The 21,913-nt window shown below is 32.4% G+C and overlaps 3 protein-coding genes across 6 annotated transcripts; 1 reads left to right on the top strand and 2 right to left on the bottom strand.

Annotated features, from left to right (window-relative positions):
* Window positions 1-3,428: 3,428 nt before the first annotated feature.
* Window positions 3,429-4,712, bottom strand: LOC106760792 (bZIP transcription factor 11). The gene has a single exon (XM_014644219.2). It carries the CDS (start codon window positions 4,193-4,195, stop codon window positions 3,710-3,712), a length of 486 nt encoding a protein of 161 aa, XP_014499705.1. The 5' UTR covers window positions 4,196-4,712; the 3' UTR covers window positions 3,429-3,709.
* A 6,341-nt stretch (window positions 4,713-11,053) lies between these two features.
* On the top strand, window positions 11,054-16,291 carry LOC106762285 (phosphatidylinositol/phosphatidylcholine transfer protein SFH6). The gene is made up of 14 exons (XM_014646108.2): window positions 11,054-11,534; window positions 11,645-11,948; window positions 12,267-12,366; window positions 12,482-12,748; window positions 12,837-12,914; window positions 13,043-13,144; window positions 13,250-13,299; window positions 13,465-13,558; window positions 13,660-13,758; window positions 13,866-13,979; window positions 14,385-14,517; window positions 15,104-15,501; window positions 15,791-15,865; window positions 15,963-16,291. Exons 1-14 carry the CDS (start codon window positions 11,501-11,503, stop codon window positions 15,981-15,983), a joined length of 1,869 nt encoding a protein of 622 aa, XP_014501594.1. The 5' UTR covers window positions 11,054-11,500; the 3' UTR covers window positions 15,984-16,291.
* Window positions 16,292-16,306: 15 nt separating this feature from the next.
* LOC106761402 (phosphatidylinositol/phosphatidylcholine transfer protein SFH3) lies at window positions 16,307-21,101 on the bottom strand. 4 transcript variants are annotated; one of them, XM_014644955.2, is made up of 15 exons: window positions 20,810-21,101; window positions 20,356-20,499; window positions 19,515-19,767; window positions 19,295-19,394; window positions 18,931-19,197; window positions 18,625-18,702; window positions 18,448-18,549; window positions 18,310-18,359; window positions 18,018-18,117; window positions 17,843-17,938; window positions 17,667-17,726; window positions 17,469-17,577; window positions 17,029-17,384; window positions 16,860-16,934; window positions 16,307-16,767 (listed from the first exon to the last, which is right to left on the bottom strand). In XM_014644955.2, the coding sequence occupies exons 2-15, from the start codon at window positions 20,399-20,401 to the stop codon at window positions 16,738-16,740; spliced, it is 1,722 nt and encodes a 573-aa protein (XP_014500441.1). In that variant the 5' UTR covers window positions 20,402-20,499; window positions 20,810-21,101; the 3' UTR covers window positions 16,307-16,737. The 4 variants fall into 4 exon arrangements, with proteins under 4 accessions (XP_014500441.1, XP_022636789.1, XP_022636790.1 ...); XM_022781068.1 differs by lacking the exon at window positions 20,810-21,101 and having other exon boundaries at window positions 17,029-17,378; window positions 20,356-20,730; XM_022781069.1 differs by lacking the exon at window positions 20,810-21,101 and having other exon boundaries at window positions 17,484-17,577; window positions 20,356-20,730.
* Between the last annotated feature and the right edge of the window lie 812 nt (window positions 21,102-21,913).

Below are 21,913 nucleotides of genomic sequence, written 5' to 3'. Positions count from 1 at the left end.
TCCGTATACCATTTAATTCGAGGGAAATGAGATAAAATATAAGACGATGTAGAATATATAATTTATTTGATCAAGGTTGTATTTTATTTTATCTTATTTCAAACAATCCACCAAACAGCGAATCATGATAACATTCTTTATTTTATTCTACTTCTTTTTATCAATTGAAATCAAACGTAGGATTGTTACAAAAAACTGCAGATATGTTACCAACAGAAAACAAAACATTATAATTTACAACTCAAAGGTCCCTTTTGTAAATCAGAGATTATTCTCCCGAATATGCTGTTAACTGTGAACCCTCCAATCGAAATCTTGTTATGTGCAGAAAAATATATGCGAATTCAGCTGTAGCCATTGAACTTAAAACTTCTGAACTTTGTAGATTTTGGCATTGAAAAAGAAGAGGCTGAGATTATATTCCTGTATCCTAGAGTTGAACCCCAACTGAAATATCTATTTAAAAGTTTTTTACTTTGACAGACTAATTAAGTGGAATTTCTCCTTTACACTATTTTGGATAAATGAATGATGAAATTAACAGACTTTTTTGTTTCAGCAACGAGCACAATGTATGTGCTGTGGTGGGTTTGATTTTTGCGGCTGAGTCAAAGCCTTACATGTTACTCAATCCAAGGCTACCATACATTGCAATGAAATCACACATGGATTAGTGAATCATTGAATCAGATCTCATGGTTTTCTCCGACAATGTATTCTAGACAGTCCAATGTTGCTTCCTGGAAGTACCTCCTTCGCATGCTTTTAGGCTCCACCACTTAACACCTCGTGTGAATAATATTATACTAAAACTGTGACAAAGAGAAGGTGAAGTGATAAATATGTTGATATCTTGGAAGTTCATTCTGAACATGTAATCTTGATGCAAGTCTCCATCTTAAAAGGAAAGAAAAAGCTTTTTTTTTTTTTTTTCATGGTTGGCATTTGTAGAAAACTGATCCAATGATACATCTGTAGTTTCAAGTTGGAATAATGCTGCATTTGTCTAATGTTTTGTTGAAGTTGAGAGATGCAACTGTCGTTAATGTAAGTCATCTTAATGCTTTAAACCAACATTATTTAAAGGGAATCATGGTTGCGTGAGTATTCGTGACATTTATATTTTTAATATATTTGGGGTGTGACCGAAGCATTGAAACCGCAGAAGAAAATGTACCATGCAAAGACAAAACATGTGTAGTGATTGGGAAAGGGGAAAAAACTATTTTGAGTGTGCTGTTTGTTTTCAAGCGTGTGAATGCTAATAGGAGTAGGGAAAAGAAAAAAAGAAAAGATGGTATTTTAAGAATGAAGGTAAAAAGAAGAAAACTATTCATTTGTTAGAAAGTTCTTCCATAACAAATGTTGAAGAGTAGAGTAAAAAACAAGCTAAAATACTTTTAAATAAATCAACTTTGTAAGTACAAGTAAGCGCGCTTACTTTAACTTTTTGAGGCATTAACTCCAATATCAAGGAGCAAGCAGCCTTTGCTATTGCAAGAAACTCTCCACCCTCTTTTTCTCTTTTGGAACAGAAACATACAATAAATTCAGCAAAGTTAGGTATAAAGCTATCAAACCATTTAAGTTATTACCGTTCTTCACACCAATAACAGCATTTCAACTTAGTAATTAACTTCTCTATGTTTGCTGAGAGATTCCTGGTCTATTTTTTCATCAGTATACAACGTGTGCTGCTAATTTATCTTCTAAACCATACTTTATAGATATTTAGTAAATTTTCACGTGACCAAACCACATGTTTTGGTGTCACTTGCTATTTAGTTAAATAAGATTTAGGTTCAGGTAAAAGTTACAGAACATAATAACACAGCATATGCAAACCATGACTTTCAGTTCTGAGATTTCAGTACCATGTCTAGAGATACTTGCTCTGAAAACCTTGGTCCTAGCACGTGAAAACTGTTCCCTGGCACACAATAAGACCGCACTCATATTTGCTCTTATTACTAAATCATGTATTTTAATCTTTATAACTTTCCAAGAACTTGGCGTGTCAGCTTTAACTCAAAGTTGTATAGTACCTTTGCTTTCAATTTCTTAGTTGTCAGTGCAAGAATAACCCTCTCATTAAACTCATATTTTACTGCATACACATGTATGCATTTACCTTTCCTGGTACCAATCAACACTGAAATATATTGCTTGTTAGCTATATGAGAGTGGCTTAAGATATAATGACTCGTAATTTTAGTTAGACATATCACAGACATTGGAGATATATACGTCAGAGTTCACCATTTCAAGAAATTTCTTCTAAGCTGCAAAACTATTATGAGAAGATCAGAAGTTGGGGGTGCCACAGGCAACTCTCTTCTTCAGTTGTCACTTTCTTTTGTTGGTCAGTTTTGGACTTTTCCTTCAGTTAAGATATGCGAATCTCTGGGTACTTCATGAGGCCTCCATAGACAAACCGAATATATTTCTACCAAGTATAATAATATCTTGGAATCTTAAACCTTTCTTGGTAATAGCATATTTAGCTTTTAGTTCTTACTATATCTGCCAGTATTAGTCTATTACAAGTCTATCAGCTAACCACCAAAATCTTGTATCAAGAGTAATGAAAGAAAAATCGGTGAACCATGTGAATTATTGAAAGCTCAATGAACCTAACTCCTAAATCTGTGGGATCAAAAAGTAAACGTAGCTCAGAAAAGAAGATGACAGTATAGAGCAGTAAAACTTGAGCCTGGACCCACTGACTGAAAGAGTGCGTACATCATGTCAAAGTTCAAACATGAATTACTATATACTAGTGAATTCAACTTTGTCCACTAAACTATTAATGAAGTGCAAGTATCAAAATTGTATACCACCTCCAGTTTAGTCTAAAGCACTAGCTCAGGATATAAAATAATAAATTGATTAATCAGAGTATTTGAGTAAAAGGGGCACCGCAGAAGGAAAAGGTAAAAACAATGCAACAAATAAACAAAACATGGAGTTTAGTATACAATAATGAATGATACAGAGCATTCGAGCAAAAGGGGCACCACAGAAAGTAAAATATGGAACAATTAAAGAGAGGGGTCGACAATATTATTACTATTGAAAGAGCTTAATTTTTATTGCAGTTTCGTTAAAAAACTGTCTCCCTTAACCAAACTTCTACTATATATGTGTAAATAAATTGTGAAGAAAAAAAAAAATCATATTAATAACTGTAACTTTCTATTGAGTATCATTATAATGTTTTTACACTTTTTCTGTTATGTTATGAATGTAAAATACCCATATATTATGATCTGATAATTTCTGTCACAAACATGATTGATCAGTCTTTTCGGTGGAATTTTTTTAAACCTCGTTTCTTTTGCCGTACAAATTTTAAACTCTTGATTTAGGTAGTGAAAGGCGATTGCATAAAGAAGATCGGAAAAAAGTTAAAGTGAAATGGAAAACAATGAATGAGATAAAACATGTTATATGATTTGGTGATATTACATAAACACTACAAGTGTAACAAAGGGAAGTACAGTTGCTGCAATAATAGGGTGATCTGATATGAGAAGAGCAAAGGGCCCATTCACAGAAGCAGCACCAACAAGCTTACCTACTTTATCGTATGATACACATTCATCATTATTCCTTATCGCACTCACTCTCTTTCTCTCTCTCTCTCTCTCTGCCACCACCGATTACAATCTCCCTACCAAACACGAACCTAAACACAAACAAACCCATCTCAGTACTGCAACATATCTGCAGAAGCCATGATCGGTTGGCTGAGATATGCCATGTTGAAAGGGTTGTTGAAGAAGTTGCTACTACCCTCGGGCTCAAGGAAGGAGGTTGGAGATGGGCCCGGAGGCCCAAAGACACCATTGGTGGCGTTCAAGAAGTGGTTGATCTCGTTCAGAGACTCTAACCTGTGGCTCAACTCGCTTACCTGTGCTCTCAGCACCGAGTTCTCCGCCTCCACCGCCAAGTACTTCTGGGTGGTGAGGGTGACCGATGTCAGAATCTGGTGATTCTCGTTCCTCAGCTGAGTCACCAGTGATGCCAGATCATCCAAGTGTTTCTGCTTCCTCATTCGGGATCGCCTCGCCGATTCGCGGTTCGATATCATTCTCTTCCTCTTCCTCTCATCCATCACCGCCTGCAGGTCCTCCTCTGAACCCGAATTCTGAAGCAGAGACGACCCTGAAGATGTTCCACTCGACGAAGCCATCCAAACTGACCAACACTTGAATCAAAACGTAAACACACAAGAAAAATCGAACCTTGAATTGGAGGACGCAGGACCCAGACACTTACAAAACCGAAAAAGAAAAACGCTGATGAAAAATAGTAGTAGTAACAGTAATACAGAAACTATAAATAGAAAGACTAATTCTAGGTAGAAATCATGAAACGTAGTAGAGCCAGTAGAGGAAGGCAACGGAGAAGGATTGAACTAAATGGGTCCTGCGTCTCACAGTGGAATTGATCATACACCCGGAAAAGAAGATTTCACTCAGAATTGGATACATCAATCTCAAACATCAAGAACAATATGTTGGGCATTTAAGAGCCTTCTTCAAAGCGGATTGTGCAGAACATTGAGAATCAATTTCTGCAGAAAGATTGAGAAGACGTTAAAGAAAGAATGAACGAAAAGGGTGGTGCAAAGATGCAGAGTGCCAAAAATATCTCAAAAGTTAGCTATGAGAAAGAAGGAAGAAAGTGGAAGGGGAGTCTCTACACTTCAACCAACCCAATTTATAGAACAAAAAGCTGTCAAAACAAAATTATAACTTTTTTTTTTTTTATTTCAAATCAACCAACAAGCCAAAATAAATTTTGTGTCTTTTTCTTTTTCTTTTGTATAATTATCATGGCCTATGTATCAAAAAGAAAAACATTTGTTTCTGGTTTTATATTAGTTTAATAACTTTTTATTCTTTGTTACAATAATTATTTTAATTTTATCTTATTTTCATAAGGTTTTAAATTTGACACAAATAACATATTTAATAATACGACTATATTACTTTTAATAAAAAAACTTATATTAACCGCTTTTTAAAAATGAAATAAAAAATATTAAAAATAATATAGAAAAATAGAAAATATATTTGATACATGTGAAATTTAGATGTCGTAGCAGCGCCATATCGATTGAGACAGTTACTGTGGAAATCCAGCTGGGAACCACATTAGAAAAACTCATTCAGCCGAATTTTAGAATTTCATTAGCACGTAAATATTCTATTTTTAAAAAAAAAATAAAAATAAAAAAGTATATATATCTCATTTTCCAATATTTATAAAATTATACATCACTACTTTACTTTATTTAAGAAATAATTCATTTTTAAACAAAAAATATATGTAATATTATAAACAGTTTTACGTCATCAAACATGATGATGTGAACATGTTATATTTTTATCATCACTCATGAAATTATACAAAATCCTTTTATATAGCTTACTTTTTTTTACTCATTTAAATAAGTCAAAAAATACATTTTCATAAAATAAATAATTTTCTTAATTTAGATTAAGTTAGTTTGTAATGGAAAAGAAAATAGTAAGATTCTCCAATTCATCAAAGCACACATGACATGTGCAGAGTATTTCTTTCCCATTTTAATTAAAGAAAGAATTCAAAATCTAAATTACTGTGTTAAGAAAAGCATATCATTTCATGTTAACTGATCTCTTATATAATTTTTAATTTTTTTATTTTTCTCTTACGATGTATTATTAAGTCAATTTTTTTAAAAGAAACCTATTAAAAACTTTTTATTTTCTTGAAAACATTTCAAACCTTTTATTAAATTGGGCTTCTAGAAGATCTGACTCTCACTCAGAAAAAACAAAAAATTAAATGGTGATCTTCTTCCAGTGCTTTTTTTATTGCATGAGTAAGTAGGAACTATTTTAATACTCTACCTTTCTCACTGAACTACTTAAGATACTGATTTTAGGATTCAAATAGTTTGACCGTAAATTCATATTTAATTTTCAACTATATATAAACTCGTGGCATAAATTTTTAATTTACAAAAATGACAACATTAATTAAGAAAATTAAGAAATATTTAATTTAACGTGTCCAAAACAGTTAAGGTTGAAAAACAAAATAAGTTACATCCATTTTCTTTTAAGTATAAAACTTTAAAAGAATTAAAGTTTGAGATGAAAACAAAACTAAAATCTTATTATATAATTTGGAGATTAAAACAGTTAATTTTTTTAAAAAATGATAAGAGAATAAAGAAGGGAACGAAAACTAACTCCGTTCACATACTCTCTTTAACTTATTACCATCATATATAACAAATAATAAAAAAAAGACAATAGAAAAACACAAATACAAATAAACATAAAATAAAAATCAATTTCATTACAAAAAGGAAATAAAATATAGAAATATTTATTATATTAAACTATCTATTTAATCTTTAAAATATTAATTACATTTTTTAATAACTATTACCTATGATAATAATAAATATTTCACACTAATGAAATAGTTATTCAAATAATAAATAAAATAAATATATTTATTATTATTTATATCTCCTTCTTTCATTCATCATATCACTAGTTATTCTCACAAAAAAATAGTCTTTTTCTTGCTCACAATTTTAACTGTAATACTTTATTTGAAAATTATAGATGACTAAAAAAGATTTTTTTTTATTTTATTTTTTTCTTTATTTAGAGTCACCATATATATTGTACTTTTTGAAGTACATATTAAAATTTTGCTCTTTTTATAACAACCGCTTTATGTATGATTAGAAATGAAGTATCATAATAGATGTGTAAGGGTATATAGTATTGGTGTGCGTATGATTTCTGTTTTTGGGCTGGGCCCAAGAGGTGAGACAGGTTGGGTAATTTTAAATAATATAAATAGCAAGTCATTTTTATTTCACAACCAGGTTTTGGCAAATTAAATTAAATTAAATTTTAAAAAAATTGAATATCCTTTCGATTTTTTATTTTCATTTTTTTATGTCATTCATAATTAATTTATTCATCACTATTTTAAATTCTACAATTTTTTTGTTCAGAACATCTAACAAATGAAACGTCAGATACATATTAATAACATAATCAAATTATATCCTTTCATGATGACTGAACGAAGAACGAATAGATAAAGGAAGAAGATAGGGGTAAATAAGTGTTTTCACATGTTTCTGGAGTACAGAATGAAATATGTGGAGGTGCAGGAAGAAAGATCATTCATGCACTCCTCAATCTAAGCTAAGAGAAACCCAAATAAAAGGTGACTTACAGAAACCCGTTGGCATGTGTTGTGTTAGACGAAGCCCAAATATATTTTTTTTTCCTTAATTATTTTTTCAATACATACGATGTTAGCCTTTTTCCTCAAATAAGAAACTTAGGTTGGGATTGCAATCTTTGTCTAAATTGGAAGCAATTATAGTATCATCTTCAACAAGATAAGATATATTGTATATATTTTCTTACAAATAAATATTTAACTACCTTTTAATAAAAATGTTTAAAAAATGAACTTAAAAGAAGAAAGAACTTTGGGATTTTTTAACTCTTCTTTCCCTTGTTATTTTGTATGACAAATATTAAGATTTATAAAAAAAAAAAAATATGCCGATTCAAATATTAGTTATTTATACTTTAAATAATTATAAAAGTTATAACATTAAGAAATTCGTATTTTTATATATCCAAAACATTTTTATCTTTCCAGAATATAAACCGTTAAACTTTTTTTATGGAATTTAAGCACGTGTATTAGAAGACGATAACTTTAGGATAATTTGATTTCATTAAATTTTAGTTTTGAGTAAGTTTTTATCTTTTTAATTTTTGGTTTCTTGTTTTTATTGTTGCAGGCATGCATGATTTCAGTTTGTATGTAATGATTGCGTTGAATAAATGATTAATGTTATTTTTATGTGTAATATTTTAACGTGTGTTTAGGTATGTATTGATTAAGTAAATAACTTCATATTGAAAGAAATATCATATCATTTTTATTTCATGAAGTTTTAGACGCTAAGTAAATAATTAAGTGAGAGAGATATCAAAATAAATATTATTACTTTAAAAGTTTAGTAGTTCACGTAATGATATATTGACACTAAAACAACAATTTGGTGTTTAAATAAGGAGTAAAATACAATCGTGATTGACACTCAAATGATAATATCTCGCTTAAGCAATTGTTCCTCTTAATAAACTATATTATTTTCTTTATTTTAAGGGAAATTTAATGAATATATGTATTATAAAATTTTGATTTTAATGGTATTTGATACGAGGTGGGATTACTGTGAAGTTGGATGAAATTGATGTTTAATGAGTTATGAAAATGAACATTTTGAGGAATTATAAAATGATTATTTAATGATAAATTATTAAAGATTGATTTATAAGAAACTATTATTGAGTAATTAAATATTAATATAACAAGTGAGTGAGTTAGGTTAAATAAAAGAACTTAATCATGATTCACTTTGAGATCAATGTAGTAAGTATATTTATATTTAACTTAATTTTATAAAATTAATTTGTAAGAAAAAAGGAGAAGAGTAAGGTTTTGTTCACTTGAATGGATGTGAGAGAGAGTAATTGAGGAGATTTGAGTGTAAATTCTTTTGTTGTTTATTTGGGTGAATTTGTAGGTAAATGAATGTAGATTTTGAACTAAATTTTTTTAATCTGTCAAATTAATCAAATCTTACACTAATTTTTATAAACTTTACTTCCAAATCCATTTTCACTTACTTCTAAATTCACTCAAATAAATAATAAAAAAATTTATCTTCAAATCTCTTTAATTACTCTCCTTTCAAATCTATTTAAATAATAAAAAAAAAACTAAGAATTTAAGTAAACAATAACTAAGGCAAAGGAAATCAACATGTGATAATGAAACATTTTCCTAACAAAAATTATAAATTTGGAATTAAAGGAATAATAATTCCCTACTTTCTGAATGGTATATATTAAAAACTAATTTATCAAATAATTCACACATGAATTTATAAATAATAATTACGGTGATAACGTGTTTCAGAGGAATACATTACTTAAGAATATATATATATATATACATGTATAAATTTTAATTGATTGGGTCACAGGACCTCTCCAGTCACACGTAAAGCCAAACCACCTTGAACTTGTGTACCTCTTCCATGGGGTAGAATGTTAAATATATATATATATATATATATATATATATATATATATATATATATATATATATATATATATATATATATATATATTATTAATTCAGTTTAACCTTTTTTTACAGTGAAGAGGTAAAAAAAATATTAGTATCTCTGTGAAGATGATGAAATAAATTATATATGTATATTTAAATATGTCAAAATGAGTTAGGACATGCTATACAAAATATTTACAACAGATTTTTTTCAATGAACTTTTACGGAAAAAGTTATCGAAAGAAAATAATATGACCCAAAATTATTTATACATCATGATAAATGATTAAATATATTATATATAAAAGTATAATAGGATTTTGATATACTATTGAGTATGATTGATGCGTGAGAAGCGCAGTGAGGCAAGTTGTTTATAAATAGAAGCAAAATTTGTTTGCGTGTTAATTATTTGATTTAGAAGTTTTCCTTAAGTCAAGTTGTTTGTAGTTTGCATCAAAATCAAAATCAAGACGACTTATATTTTGGTATCCAAAGTCAGTTTGATTAAGACAAGAAAGTTGAAGTACAATAAATGCAATTCACGATTATCTTTATTTACTTTTTTTTTAAAAAAAAAAAAGAAGAAAAAGCGAAGAGAACATAAAAAAAAAAGTGGCTTGCATTGAGTTTTTTTTGTTAGACATTTACGAGTTTAATGTAAAATGTCTTTGTAAATACAATTATGATAAAAATAAGAGAATGATTATGGAAATTTAAATTATATGTTTTGGTATATTGATACCATGTTAAATATAAGAAAAAAATATAGATGGTCTTTGTATTAAATATATGTAGAGGTATAGATGGCCTTTGTGTTAAATATATACACACAATATTTTCCATTTATGATAAAAACAATACGAGATAAGTTTAAGATAGAAATAATAATAAATTAACTAAAGTTAAAAAGTAAATATAAGATAATATATCCAACACTTTCTCTTCTACTAATGTATAGTAATCGTATGTATCAAGTTTTTTATTAATATAATCTATGAAGACACTTTGTAAAATATCTACTTCTACATTTAAGTGTTATCAAATTGTTAATGATTTGCAAGAGGACATAAAAAACGAAAATTCTTCCTAAACAACAAATCTAGAAGGTTGTTTCATATAAATTCAAACAGTTTAAGATTGAATGGTTTTATTAATTAAGAATATCTAATGAATCGGTAGATCGAGTAACATAAACTAACTGAAGGATTGATTTTAAATAAGAATTATGATTGATGATGATTATTTTAAACAAAAACACAATGATTACTAATTAGATTGTAATTAAACCGATACTAATAGAAAACTTGTTTTGAAATCTATAAATATAAGTTTAAAGTATTGTGGTAGATTAATTACTTTTAATAGACGTTTATTTGTTAGATTGTTTAATATTTAATACCTTTTGTATGTGACAAAAGTGAAAAAAAAAGGTGTGCAAGGAGTAGACGAACAAAGTTGCAAGAACGGTTAAATCGAACCCAAATAATATAACATAGTATGAATTTTCTCGTGGTTATGATAATTAAGGTAAGATTAGAATAAATTAAGACACGTTGACTTTTGTTTTTTCAGACGAATATTCGTTTGTTGGTTAAATTAGAAAACGATCATGAGAACGTTTTTGTCAAAGTTATCCGGTGTATCACAAAAAACATCTTTGAATTATGAAGGTAGTGTGATTCAGATGAATTGCTGGAATTTGACGGTGGATAACTTTACAGAGTTAGGTACAGTGAAGAGTGAAAGGTTTTACAAAGAAAAATAAGATGTAAGAAATTATAAGTAGATGTGAAGAAGAATGGAAGGTGAAATTATACGTTGTTTTTATGCGTAACTTTTAGAACACATTGAAAGACAGATGAGTATGGTGGTTTTTGTAAAGCTGAGTGTTTGACGAAATGCTTCCCAGAGGGAATGGAGACTGGCGCTTTCCAATTGGCTCATTCTCTGAATCTTCTTACATCCGCCACCGCCACGTGGCTGCGCCACTCAGCCAACTGGGACCCACATGCTGCCACCTTCTTTCTCCAGCTTCTATTCCTATAACACCTCCCACGCGCCTTCTTTCCTTACCTTTCTCCTCTCTCTAGCTGTCGCCGACGTCAAACGCTTCTTATTTATTCCTATTTATTTATTTCTTTTTTTTTTTATTATCAAAATCGTCTTTTACTTCACTCGCAAAAGCATTTCGCACCTTTGATCGGAATCACTCACAAAACAAGTATCACCTCCTTCAAATTCAATCCTATCTACGATTTATAGGGTTTCTCAACCCTTTATGTGTTTTTGTCGCAATTGATCATCGCAACCGCAATGTCCGGTCCCCTCGATCGTTTTGCTAGGCCTTGTGAGTCTCTCTTTGGTTAATTTCCAGAAAATTGCCCCAATCTGTGACGTTGAATAGTGTGGTTTTTTGTGTGTTTGTTTCGCTTTGAGTTTGATTGTGTGTTTTGGCAGGCTTTGAGGGGTTCTCGGGCAGTGATGAAAAGAGGGAAAGGAGATCTGACTTTGAGAACTCCGAGGATGAGAGGAGGACCAGAATTGGATCTCTCAAAAAGAAAGCGCTCAATGCGTCCTCCAAATTCAAACACTCTCTTAGAAAGAAGAGTAGCAGGAGAAAGAGCGATGGCCGTGTTAGCTCCGTGTCGATTGAAGACGTTCGTGATTTCGAGGAGCTTCAAGCTGTCGACGCATTTCGCCAATCCTTGATCATGGACGAATTGCTCCCTGAAGCGTTTGATGATTACCATACGATGTTAAGGTAATTCAAGGTTTTTCATTTGTTGTTGTCATCATCCTTGACTTTGCGGAAAATTGCAGCTGATGTGGCTGCAGTTGCACTTGCTATGCGGCCGCAGTGAGTTCGAAAACCTTGATTGTGCGGATGAAATTGCTGTTGCGGAATGTTCTTAAAACCATTATAGCACAAGAATTTCAATGGAAAAAAGTATCACAGATAGAACTGGTGTTCTTGAAAAAAAAAAAAAGAAAGAACGAAACCCTAGTTTGGTGTTGAATTTCTTGTATGATTTTGGACAAATGAACTTGTACCTGACTTTTCTTAATTGTCGTTTTGAAGATTTCTGAAAGCGAGGAAGTTCGATATTGACAAGGCAAAACATATGTGGTGTGACATGCTACAATGGAGGAAGGAGTTTGGCGCGGACACAATTATGCAGGTAAATGTGGTTGGAATTTGGCACATGTGTATGGCTTCTGCTTTGGCAGGTGTTTGGTGCCGAAACAATATTACGGTGAATGATCGCCTTACATACTGTTTCGGGCTTTTGTCAGGATTTTGTGTTCGAAGAGTTGGATGAAGTTGTAAAGTACTATCCACATGGCCATCATGGCATCGATAAGGAGGGAAGGCCTGTTTATATTGAAAGACTTGGAAAAGTTGATCCAAACAAACTTATGCAAGTTACAACTATGGATAGATACGTGAAGTACCATGTGCAAGAGTTTGAGAAAGCTTTTGCAGTAAAGTTTCCTGCTTGCACTATTGCCGCCAAGAGGCACATTGATTCTAGCACAACGATCTTAGATGTTCACGGAGTGGTATGTTACCTTTAATTATTCCTCTGTCTTGACTTTTAACCAAAGGCCTAGAACTTACAACTTGTTTGTTATATAATTGACATTACAGGGACTTAAGAACTTTACGAAGTCTGCTCGGGAACTCGTTACACGATTGCAGAAAATTGACGGTGACAATTACCCTGAGGTGTGTTTTCTTGTTCCTTGTGTAATTATTATACTTTCTTTTGGAATGCTGATTTCATCTATTATTGGAAATCTGAAACATATACACTATGGTCAGTGACTAATGATTCTTTTATTAATGACACACAGACCCTTTGCCAGATGTTTATTATAAATGCTGGGCCTGGATTTAGGCTGCTGTGGAACACTGTCAAATCTTTTCTCGATCCCAAAACAACTTCTAAGATTCACGTATGTAAAATGACCATTTTCCAGCTATGTAGATATCTGTTTAATGATGTTATGACTTATAAGACTTCTGAAGCTGTTTGATATTTCTTTCAAAACATTACTTAGGTTCTTGGAAATAAGTACCAAAGCAAATTGCTAGAAGTAATAGATGCCAGGTACTTAATGTCCCTATTTTTTATATGTTTATTATAACCTGCATGTTGCAATTTTATATTTTTTTATTTTTCTTTTCCTTCTTGGTTAATACTTCATAAGTTTCTGCACTTGTACAATTTGCACGATCCTTTTACGCCTAATGTATTATTTTGCACATGATGAAGTGAGTTGCCGGAATTTCTGGGAGGTACCTGCAGCTGTGAAGGAGGTTGCCTTAGATCTGATAAAGGGCCCTGGAAAAACCCTGAAATATTCAAGGTTATATGCTGTTCTTGGTTGATTTTTGATAGGTTATATGTATACTATGTCAGTTTTACTTGTGATAAGCTAACAGTTGATTACATGTGAACTCTAAATAGATGGTTCTCAATGGTGGAGCATGGCGGTCAAAACAAGTTGTAAAAGTTCTTAACAATGAAAGAAAGGTTATTGTGTATGCTAAGCCAGGATACCCAACGGTACTTTTTTTTTAAACGGAACCAAATCAATGGCATCGTAATCATACCTTTCTTCAATTTCCATCTTATTACTTGTCATATTTAATTTTATCACCTCTTCCTTACAGGTCAAAGGTAGTGATACATCCACTGCTGAATCAGGGTCAGAGGCCGAAGATATATCCTCTCCAAAAGCAATGAGGAGTTATTCTCACCTTAAGCTGACCCCTGTTCATGAGGAAGTAAGTTTTGACTTATTAAAGAAGTTGCTACTATTGTCTTGATGTGTGCGTCGTTTCCGGGCTTGTTAATTTAGGAGTGTTTGTGGATTGGATTGGATTAACTTTGGGAGGAAAGTAATTGATCTAGTCCCGTGGATTTCTTATTTTACCATCCTGTCATTTTGGTTTTAAATTCACATTCGATTCAATTAATCCGATCAAAAGTGGTTTTGATTAGATGGGTTTTTTTTTTTTTTTTTTTTTTTTTTTTTTTTTACTGTTATGGGAAATAGTAAATAAATCTTGAAATATACAACTTGGTATTGTGAGAACTATACCAAATTCAAAGTATCTAATATCTTTTAGAGGATTGCCCTGTGTTCTGTCCTAAATATAAAATTTGTTTGCATTTGTGATCTTTGTCAGGCTAAAATAGTAGGAAAAACAAGCTATGCCAGTAACTTGTCTGGATACGATGAATATGTTCCAATGGTAGACATACCTGTTGATGCTGGTTGGAACAAGCAAACCCCCCTACAAAGGTCTTACACCTCAAAAGGTTAGTGACTTATGATGTGGTATTTATTGATGTACACTTTTGATGAAGTCTTTCATATTTGCTTATTATATATTAATCCATATTCACAAATGCTTCTAAAATCATGGTATGTTGATAGGCTTTATGCTCCTTGTATTGGGTTGGTGTCGGCTTATTATTTGTATCTTAGATTTGTGGTGATTGTGTCTTTGTCTAGACTGCCACTATAACTCTCAAATAACTTGTCTTTGAATTTGGGATTCCGTGTTTATATATGTATAGCTGTGTACTATAAATTATTTATCTGGTAAGCTTAGTTTTCAGTTTATCATTCTTCTTGCTATTTGTGCTCATGCTAGAGATTTTGTGGTCTCGGCACTGAGATATTCAACTATTGGATCCTTGACATATACGGAGAATATGTCTGAACTTGATAGTCGATAATATAGGTTTGTGATGGGCCTGTTAGAGTCGTAGAGGGATCTAAACAATCCCTAGAAACTGTAACTAGGAGTCTTAGCTTTGTTGCTAATCAGTGCAACTTGCCTTTTGGATTTGAATTGTTTGATGCAATTTTCTCCAGAAACTTAATTGAATTTCAATACAGGAACATCTTCTCTTCCTGTCAATCAGAAAACTCCGGAGGGACTTCAAGCTCGTATTTGGGTAGCACTGTCTGTCTTCTTCTTGACCGTATTAACTCTTTTACGTCAAGTTTCATACCCTGTGACCAAGAAAATTTCTGCATTATCATCTAATGATGATAGTACTTCGGAACCACCTACTGATACAACAAACGTGGAAGTTCGAGCTACGACCTCAAATCCACCTTCTACAGAAGAAAACATCCTTCCCTCCATGCTGAAAAGGTTGGGTGAGCTTGAAGAGAAGGTTGATACACTCCAATCTAAACCGTCTGAGATGCCTTATGAGAAAGAAGAGTTATTGAATGCTGCTGTATGCCGGGTGGATGCCTTGGAAGCTGAGTTAATTGCTACTAAAAAGGTAGGATGCTTACGTTATTTTCTACTTTTTGAAGATCATGATATCATGCCTATGCTCTCTGTATTTATGCGGTGCATGTGTAAAGCATTAAGGTATATCCATGCCTTTTTCATATTTTTTAATCTAAAACTAAAAAATGCCATTTACACAGAAAAAAATTAACATCTGCATGTAATTGAGGTTTGTTGTTCCAAAATGACATAGTATAGGGTAGAGGTGTGAAGAATACAGTGTCTAACTGATTGCTTACCCGGGCCCCTAACATTTGGATTTGATGAGTTTTACATAGGCTCTTCATGACGCATTAATGAGGCAAGAAGAGCTGCTTGCTTACATCGACAGACAAGAAGAAGCCAGGTTTCGGGTAAGTTGGCAACTGTATCTTTTGAATAAAGTTAAAACCTTAACATACATCTGATTTTTTATATTTTTCTTTCCTTCATTGTCTTTGTTTTAATCAGAAAAAGAAGTTTTGCTGGTGAGATTTGTTACTGGGAAAGAGATTCTGCACAGGATGTCACGGTTGTTCTTAAGGAATGTTAACCTTGCACAAGATGTAACCCTGACTGCTGATTTTCAGTATAATGAGAATTGTTTCTTTCACCGTGTGTATATCAACAATACTGTCTTTGCTGGCTTGTGAAACACGAGCCTTTTTTCTTTTTTGTGGTTGCAGTCATTTATCTGTGTTTGCCTTTGTTAGTTGAAAAGTTCTGTTCTTTTTTTCAATCTCGAGGTATACTTTGGCTGAGTATTTTCAGTAATGCTAAAACACTGGCATACAAACTTACATTAGTGTCTCCGAAATGATTTTTTGATAGGTAGCCGTTGGCTATATGGTTCAGATGAAGTCTTCGTTTTAATCTAATGTTGTCAGTACATTTATTAAGGATTTACATTAATGTACCAATTAAAGAGAAAGGGAGAAAGTACATTTGATGATTATGTGAATGCGCACCATACTTCCAAAAACAACTGTATATGAAATTTTAAGACGATGCAGAACCAAAGGGTTACATTGATAAAACACTTTTTGTTATTCTCAATGGATTAAAGCTGGATAATATGATTTTTTTTTTGTCAAAAACGGATGCAATATTTCGACATACGCACAATTGTCTAGGAATGGCAAACATCATATTGGATCGGCACAAGGTTTATTAAAACATAGATAGGCTGTCGAAATGGAAAGCCTCCAGTTTTACAATTCTTCCTGATGCAGTAAACTATTTGATATCAAGCAGCAAAACAGCCGAAGCGGCGGAACTGTAATAAAAAACCAAAAAAGTGTGAATAAAAGTAGTCGATAGATAAACCTATAGAAAAATTAATGGAAATATATGTCTAGTACAACATACCAACTTCTTCTTCTTCCTTTTCTTGTCAATTTCAGCTTGGAGTTCTCTTTGTCGAGTAAGGGCTTCATCAAGTGCCTAAAGCCGAAATAGAAAGCCAGATAAAATACGAAGTTGAAATATAATGGAAATAACATTCATGGCATTAAAATAGGAAGGAAAAGTCGTAAACCTTTTTGGTTGCAACCAAGTCTTGTTCGAGAGTGGTGACTCTGTTTAGAGCATTATTCAGCACTTCCTCCTTTTCGGGTGGCATGATAGATCTCTTGTTGAGGACAGTGACTTTCTCTTCTAGTTCAGCCATACGCTTCATAAAGGTCATGTAATCAATGCATGAGAAGGGGGCCGCTTTCATCATAGTGCCCTCATAATATCCTGAATTGCTAAACAGTGTTGCTTCATTGAGTTTCCTTGGCATGTTCTTTGTCATGCGGATCATGGTTACAATCCCCATAATGAAGGCCATGATTCCACCAACAAAGTGATTGGTATTCACCTCAGATGTCTTGCTAGGAAAACTATCTGCACCTTTACGAAATTATAGTTATAATTTTAGCAGAAGTAGCCACAAGTATAGAAGTGCAAGGGAATATTCATTTTTATGTAAAATACCTTTAGAAAGTGCACCTTTGTCATTCTCTATTAATTTATTCCAAGATGAATTGACTGGCTTTCCAAGCACAGGAGCTAATTCCTCATATTTGCACACAGGCTTTACCACCTGTAATATATATTATAAGGGCAAGTCTTAAAAAAAAAAATGATAGTAGAGAGAGAAACTATGATTTACATTTCGTCAATGGAACTTACTTTTGGAGATACGCATGGCACATCAACATCGTATGTCTGTGGAAATGATTCTTTGTTTCCCTTGATAATATAGGCCAAAAAAGTATACTAAGTTATCAGATATTCTAACAAATAAATACGAAGAGTTTCACTACAAAGTTTTGCAGTCTGAAATTGCTGAAAGGATGGAAACTTACAACGTTTTGATGTGCTTTCTCGTCTTCTTTGACTATTTTCTCCTGAATCCCGGACAAGGTTTGTCTCTTGCATTTGCCCTCGCCATTTTGAATCATCTAATTCATCAAGAACAAATACTTTATTTTTTTAATTTGCTGCTTAACTAAAAAAATTTATCCTTCAGCAGTAGACTACCTTGATGATATCTGGGTCATTCCATGGCCCCTTGTCAGAAAGCATGCAGCCACCTTTATCTGCACAAGTACAAGTACCACCCAAGAACTCTGGAAGTTCACTGGTAAACAGGATAGACAACCGAGGTGTTATTTATAGTCTTTAGGAGCAATTCCAATGACATAATGGAAGAACATATTTAATGGTATTTTTATACATCAATGAATTTGATCATGAAGAGTTATCATTTCTCAATTCCAAATTACGTATTTGATGAATGAAATACTTCAATGGGAGAGGAGATAAATTTAACCTGGCGTCAATGATTTCAAGCAACTTGCTCTGGTATTTGTTACCTAGGACCTGTACAATAAATCATTAATCTGTTCAGTGTCCCTGCTTAACTGAAAAACACCTTGATTTTAATTGATCAGCAGGGTAAAACTTTTACATGGATTTTTGCAGTGGTCTTGGGATCTAGGAATGACTTAATGGTGTTCCACAAGAGCCTAAATCCAGAACCAGCATTGATGATGAACATACGGTTCAGTGACTGTAGAAAAAAAAAAGTTTCAATTAGGTTAACATAAGAAGGACGCATGCCCATATAGATAAAATAAACCAGTACCTCAGGGTAGTTGTCACCATCAATTTTCTGAAGCCTCTGGAGGAGATCTCTTGCTGCTTTGTTCAAACTCTTGAGACCCTGAGCAAGCATGCTAGTCAGCAATTTTATGAAACTTGTTTCCATTTGAAAAAGTAGTAACAGTGGATATGATATGATATGCACCACAAATAGTTGGAATGGACATTGGCTTTTTAAATTCATAGTGACTATCATATAAGGTGTAACTATTGTTCTTTTCTCATATTGGTTATTCTTTGGTAGAGAAGTCGATGAACTGAAACATGTTCATAAATTTTTTACACATACCACTCCTTGCACATCCAAAATAGTTGTGCTTTGGTCAATGTGCTTCTTTGCTGCAATGGAACAAGCTGGCAACTTAACAGCAAAGGTCCTCTCAAACTCCTTTACGTGGTACTTGAGATAACGATCCATTGTTGTTACTTGCATCAGCTTGGCAGAGTCAACCTGACCCAATTTTTCAATGTAAACGGGTCTGCCATCCTTGTCAACCCCATGATGCCCTTGTGGGTAGTATTTTAGAACCTCATCTTGCTCAGCGAATTCAAAATCCTTAAAGACAAAAAGCCTACAATGAGATACAAAAACAAAAAATCATACAAAAAGATCACAGCTTGAAAAGTGAGTTTCCTTTTCCGCAGAACAATACCTCCGAGATAGTGTCAGCACCAAATTCCTGCCTCCACTTAAGCATATCTGCCCACATTTGTTTTGTTTTCTCAATGTCAAACTTCCTTGCTCTCAAGAATCTGGATCATCGTACAATTATAGCTATTAGAGTGTGAAATTAAGATGTAAACAAAGTTAATTTGCTCATACTACATCTATTAAGTAAATCTTTGAGCAAGAAAACTATTTCACAAGGCCACCTTAGCATCATATGGTGATCATCATGTCTTGAGGGCAATAGTTCTTCCAAGATAAGTGCTTGGCGTAAAGCATCAACAGCTTGCAACTCTTCTGCATCAAGATCATCCTCGATAGCGACAGACATAACCCTGCTGTGCCTCCTCCCCTTCTTGGTAAGGGAACCCCTGAACTTAAATGAGGCATTCATGGCCACCTTCTTGAACGATCCTACCCTTTTCTTCTTTTCGTCGTCAGAATATTCACTTTCATGACCTGTGCTTGCAAGAAAGTAAAATTATCCACACAAGTTTGAACAAGATAATTTATAAAAAGAAATTCACACTCTAAACATCTTCATCCGCTCCTGTTGTACCTGTTTCCATTAACAACCTTGGCAAAGGTAAACTACATATTTTTCCCACACCATACATATATCTGGATCCATAAATACTTTCTGTTTGTTATCCAACCAAGCATTTAATTAATGATAGCAGTTATTTGTTGCAAAGTTTATATCCGTACAATTTTACAGGTGCATTAATTATGTAAACCAATAACATTAATCAGTAGTTTTTGTTTGAAACTCTGCATTAAAGTGTTTTTGAAATGGAAACCAAACCACAAAAGATGTCAGCCATATGCGCATTTCTACTATGACCCTCATTTCTGCAAACCGAACATCTAAATGTGAAGTGTTTGACTATGATAGCCTGCAAATTTCTTATTATGGTGTGTACCATTCCACGTTCTATCTAAAGTAGATGAAGATTACACTGTGCGTGTATAAAATAAAGTGAATGCCGACAAAGAAACTGCAGAGAAGATGTTGTAATATGAAATTCAAGGTATTATTAGACTTACCAAGTTTAACGGGTTGGTCAACAGATGAAGGCATGATTTCAGCCATGACTGATAATTTTTTCTTACACACAGAAGCAAAACCAGCCCTAAGGCAGTCAAGTACTAGAATACATCAATAACCCACAATGAAGCTTTGACGTACGCCTGCAACATATAGCCAGCAAAAAAGCACGAGTCAAGAAGCTCCAAAAAACCAATGCTTCTACGACAAAACGATGAATATCTGGTATGCAGGGAAAAAAGAGAAAAAAAAAAGAAAGATAGATAGATATCTGAAATCTTAATGATCAAATGCTGCTCATGCATGCAACTAGAAATCCTAAGAATGTGTGAGTTGAAACACATTCTGTCACATTCAACGCCAATCAAGGATGAACAACATGCATCAAAACGTGCTTGAAGTTTATGAATGAACATGATATTATGATAAGGAGGATGATATCTGAGAGGATACCTTGACTAAGGAATGTAGGGGTTGCAAGAAGCAAGAGATTAAAAGGCCAAATATATGGTTTCCGAATAAACCTCTCAAAGTGGAGGCACGATGAGATATTCAAAGGCTGAAAGTTGGTGGAACTAGTAGACAATTTTAGACTTTGCTATTTTCTTTTCCTTGTTTATTTATCTGTCATTTTCTGTTGAAGAGGTCTTGATTTGGTGATTCTTTGGCCTTGCGAAATGCAAGCCACTCTGTTGCTTCATAATCACTCATATATCCATCCATTCTTACATTGCCATTGTTTTTCTTCCACACACGTATACTCTCTTTTATGCAAAACTATACCATTCATTTTTACCAAGCTGACTTTTGGAGATATCACTATAACAACGACACAAAGTCATCAATCAGCTCATCTAATTAACTTTACTTCCTAAATTAGTCAGGTAAACCAATCTATAATGGAGAAGAAGGAAAATAATATTTTGACAATTCTTTTGAACAATTTTTTGACAACAAAACACATATAATTTTATTGGTATGTTTGAATTTATGTTTAAAAAAATATTTAAAATGGAATAACAATGTAATATCACGTATGCGTTGTCAAAAAATTATAAAAAAATATTATTAAAGAGACTTTTTTCAATTTGGAATACTTTTAGCAATATTTGAGAGAAACATCTCTCCTTAAAATTTATCAAAAAGTTAATTAAAAAAAATTGTTAAAAGACATATTATTATAACTTTCCCTTTTTTTAAATAATAATAGTAATAAACTCAATTAACATAATTTTGCTTAATAGGAAAGGGAGAAAGTTATTGGCATGATCTTCCCAATGAATTTAATTATTTATATTTGAGCTCGAATAACATTTTATATAATAGGGAGATCCACTCATATTCATATCATGCCTCCTACCACTTCCTATAAATTATAATTAAAACAAACATTAATATTTTTATATGGACGTGGTGATTGCCTTCATAATAGCTCTTTGTTTACAATTTTTTTTTTTTGTTTCTTATATAATCACTATTTTGGAGCTTTAATAGTGGTTTTTTATATATATATAATTTACTTTTTGAAGTAATTCTACAATGGAGATACATCTAAAT

The sequence above is a fragment of the Vigna radiata genome, chromosome 5, assembly GCF_000741045.1.
Source record: "Vigna radiata var. radiata cultivar VC1973A chromosome 5, Vradiata_ver6, whole genome shotgun sequence".
Classification (NCBI taxonomy): Eukaryota; Viridiplantae; Streptophyta; class Magnoliopsida; order Fabales; family Fabaceae; genus Vigna; species Vigna radiata.
This window is presented reverse-complemented; position numbering and strand designations above follow the sequence as displayed.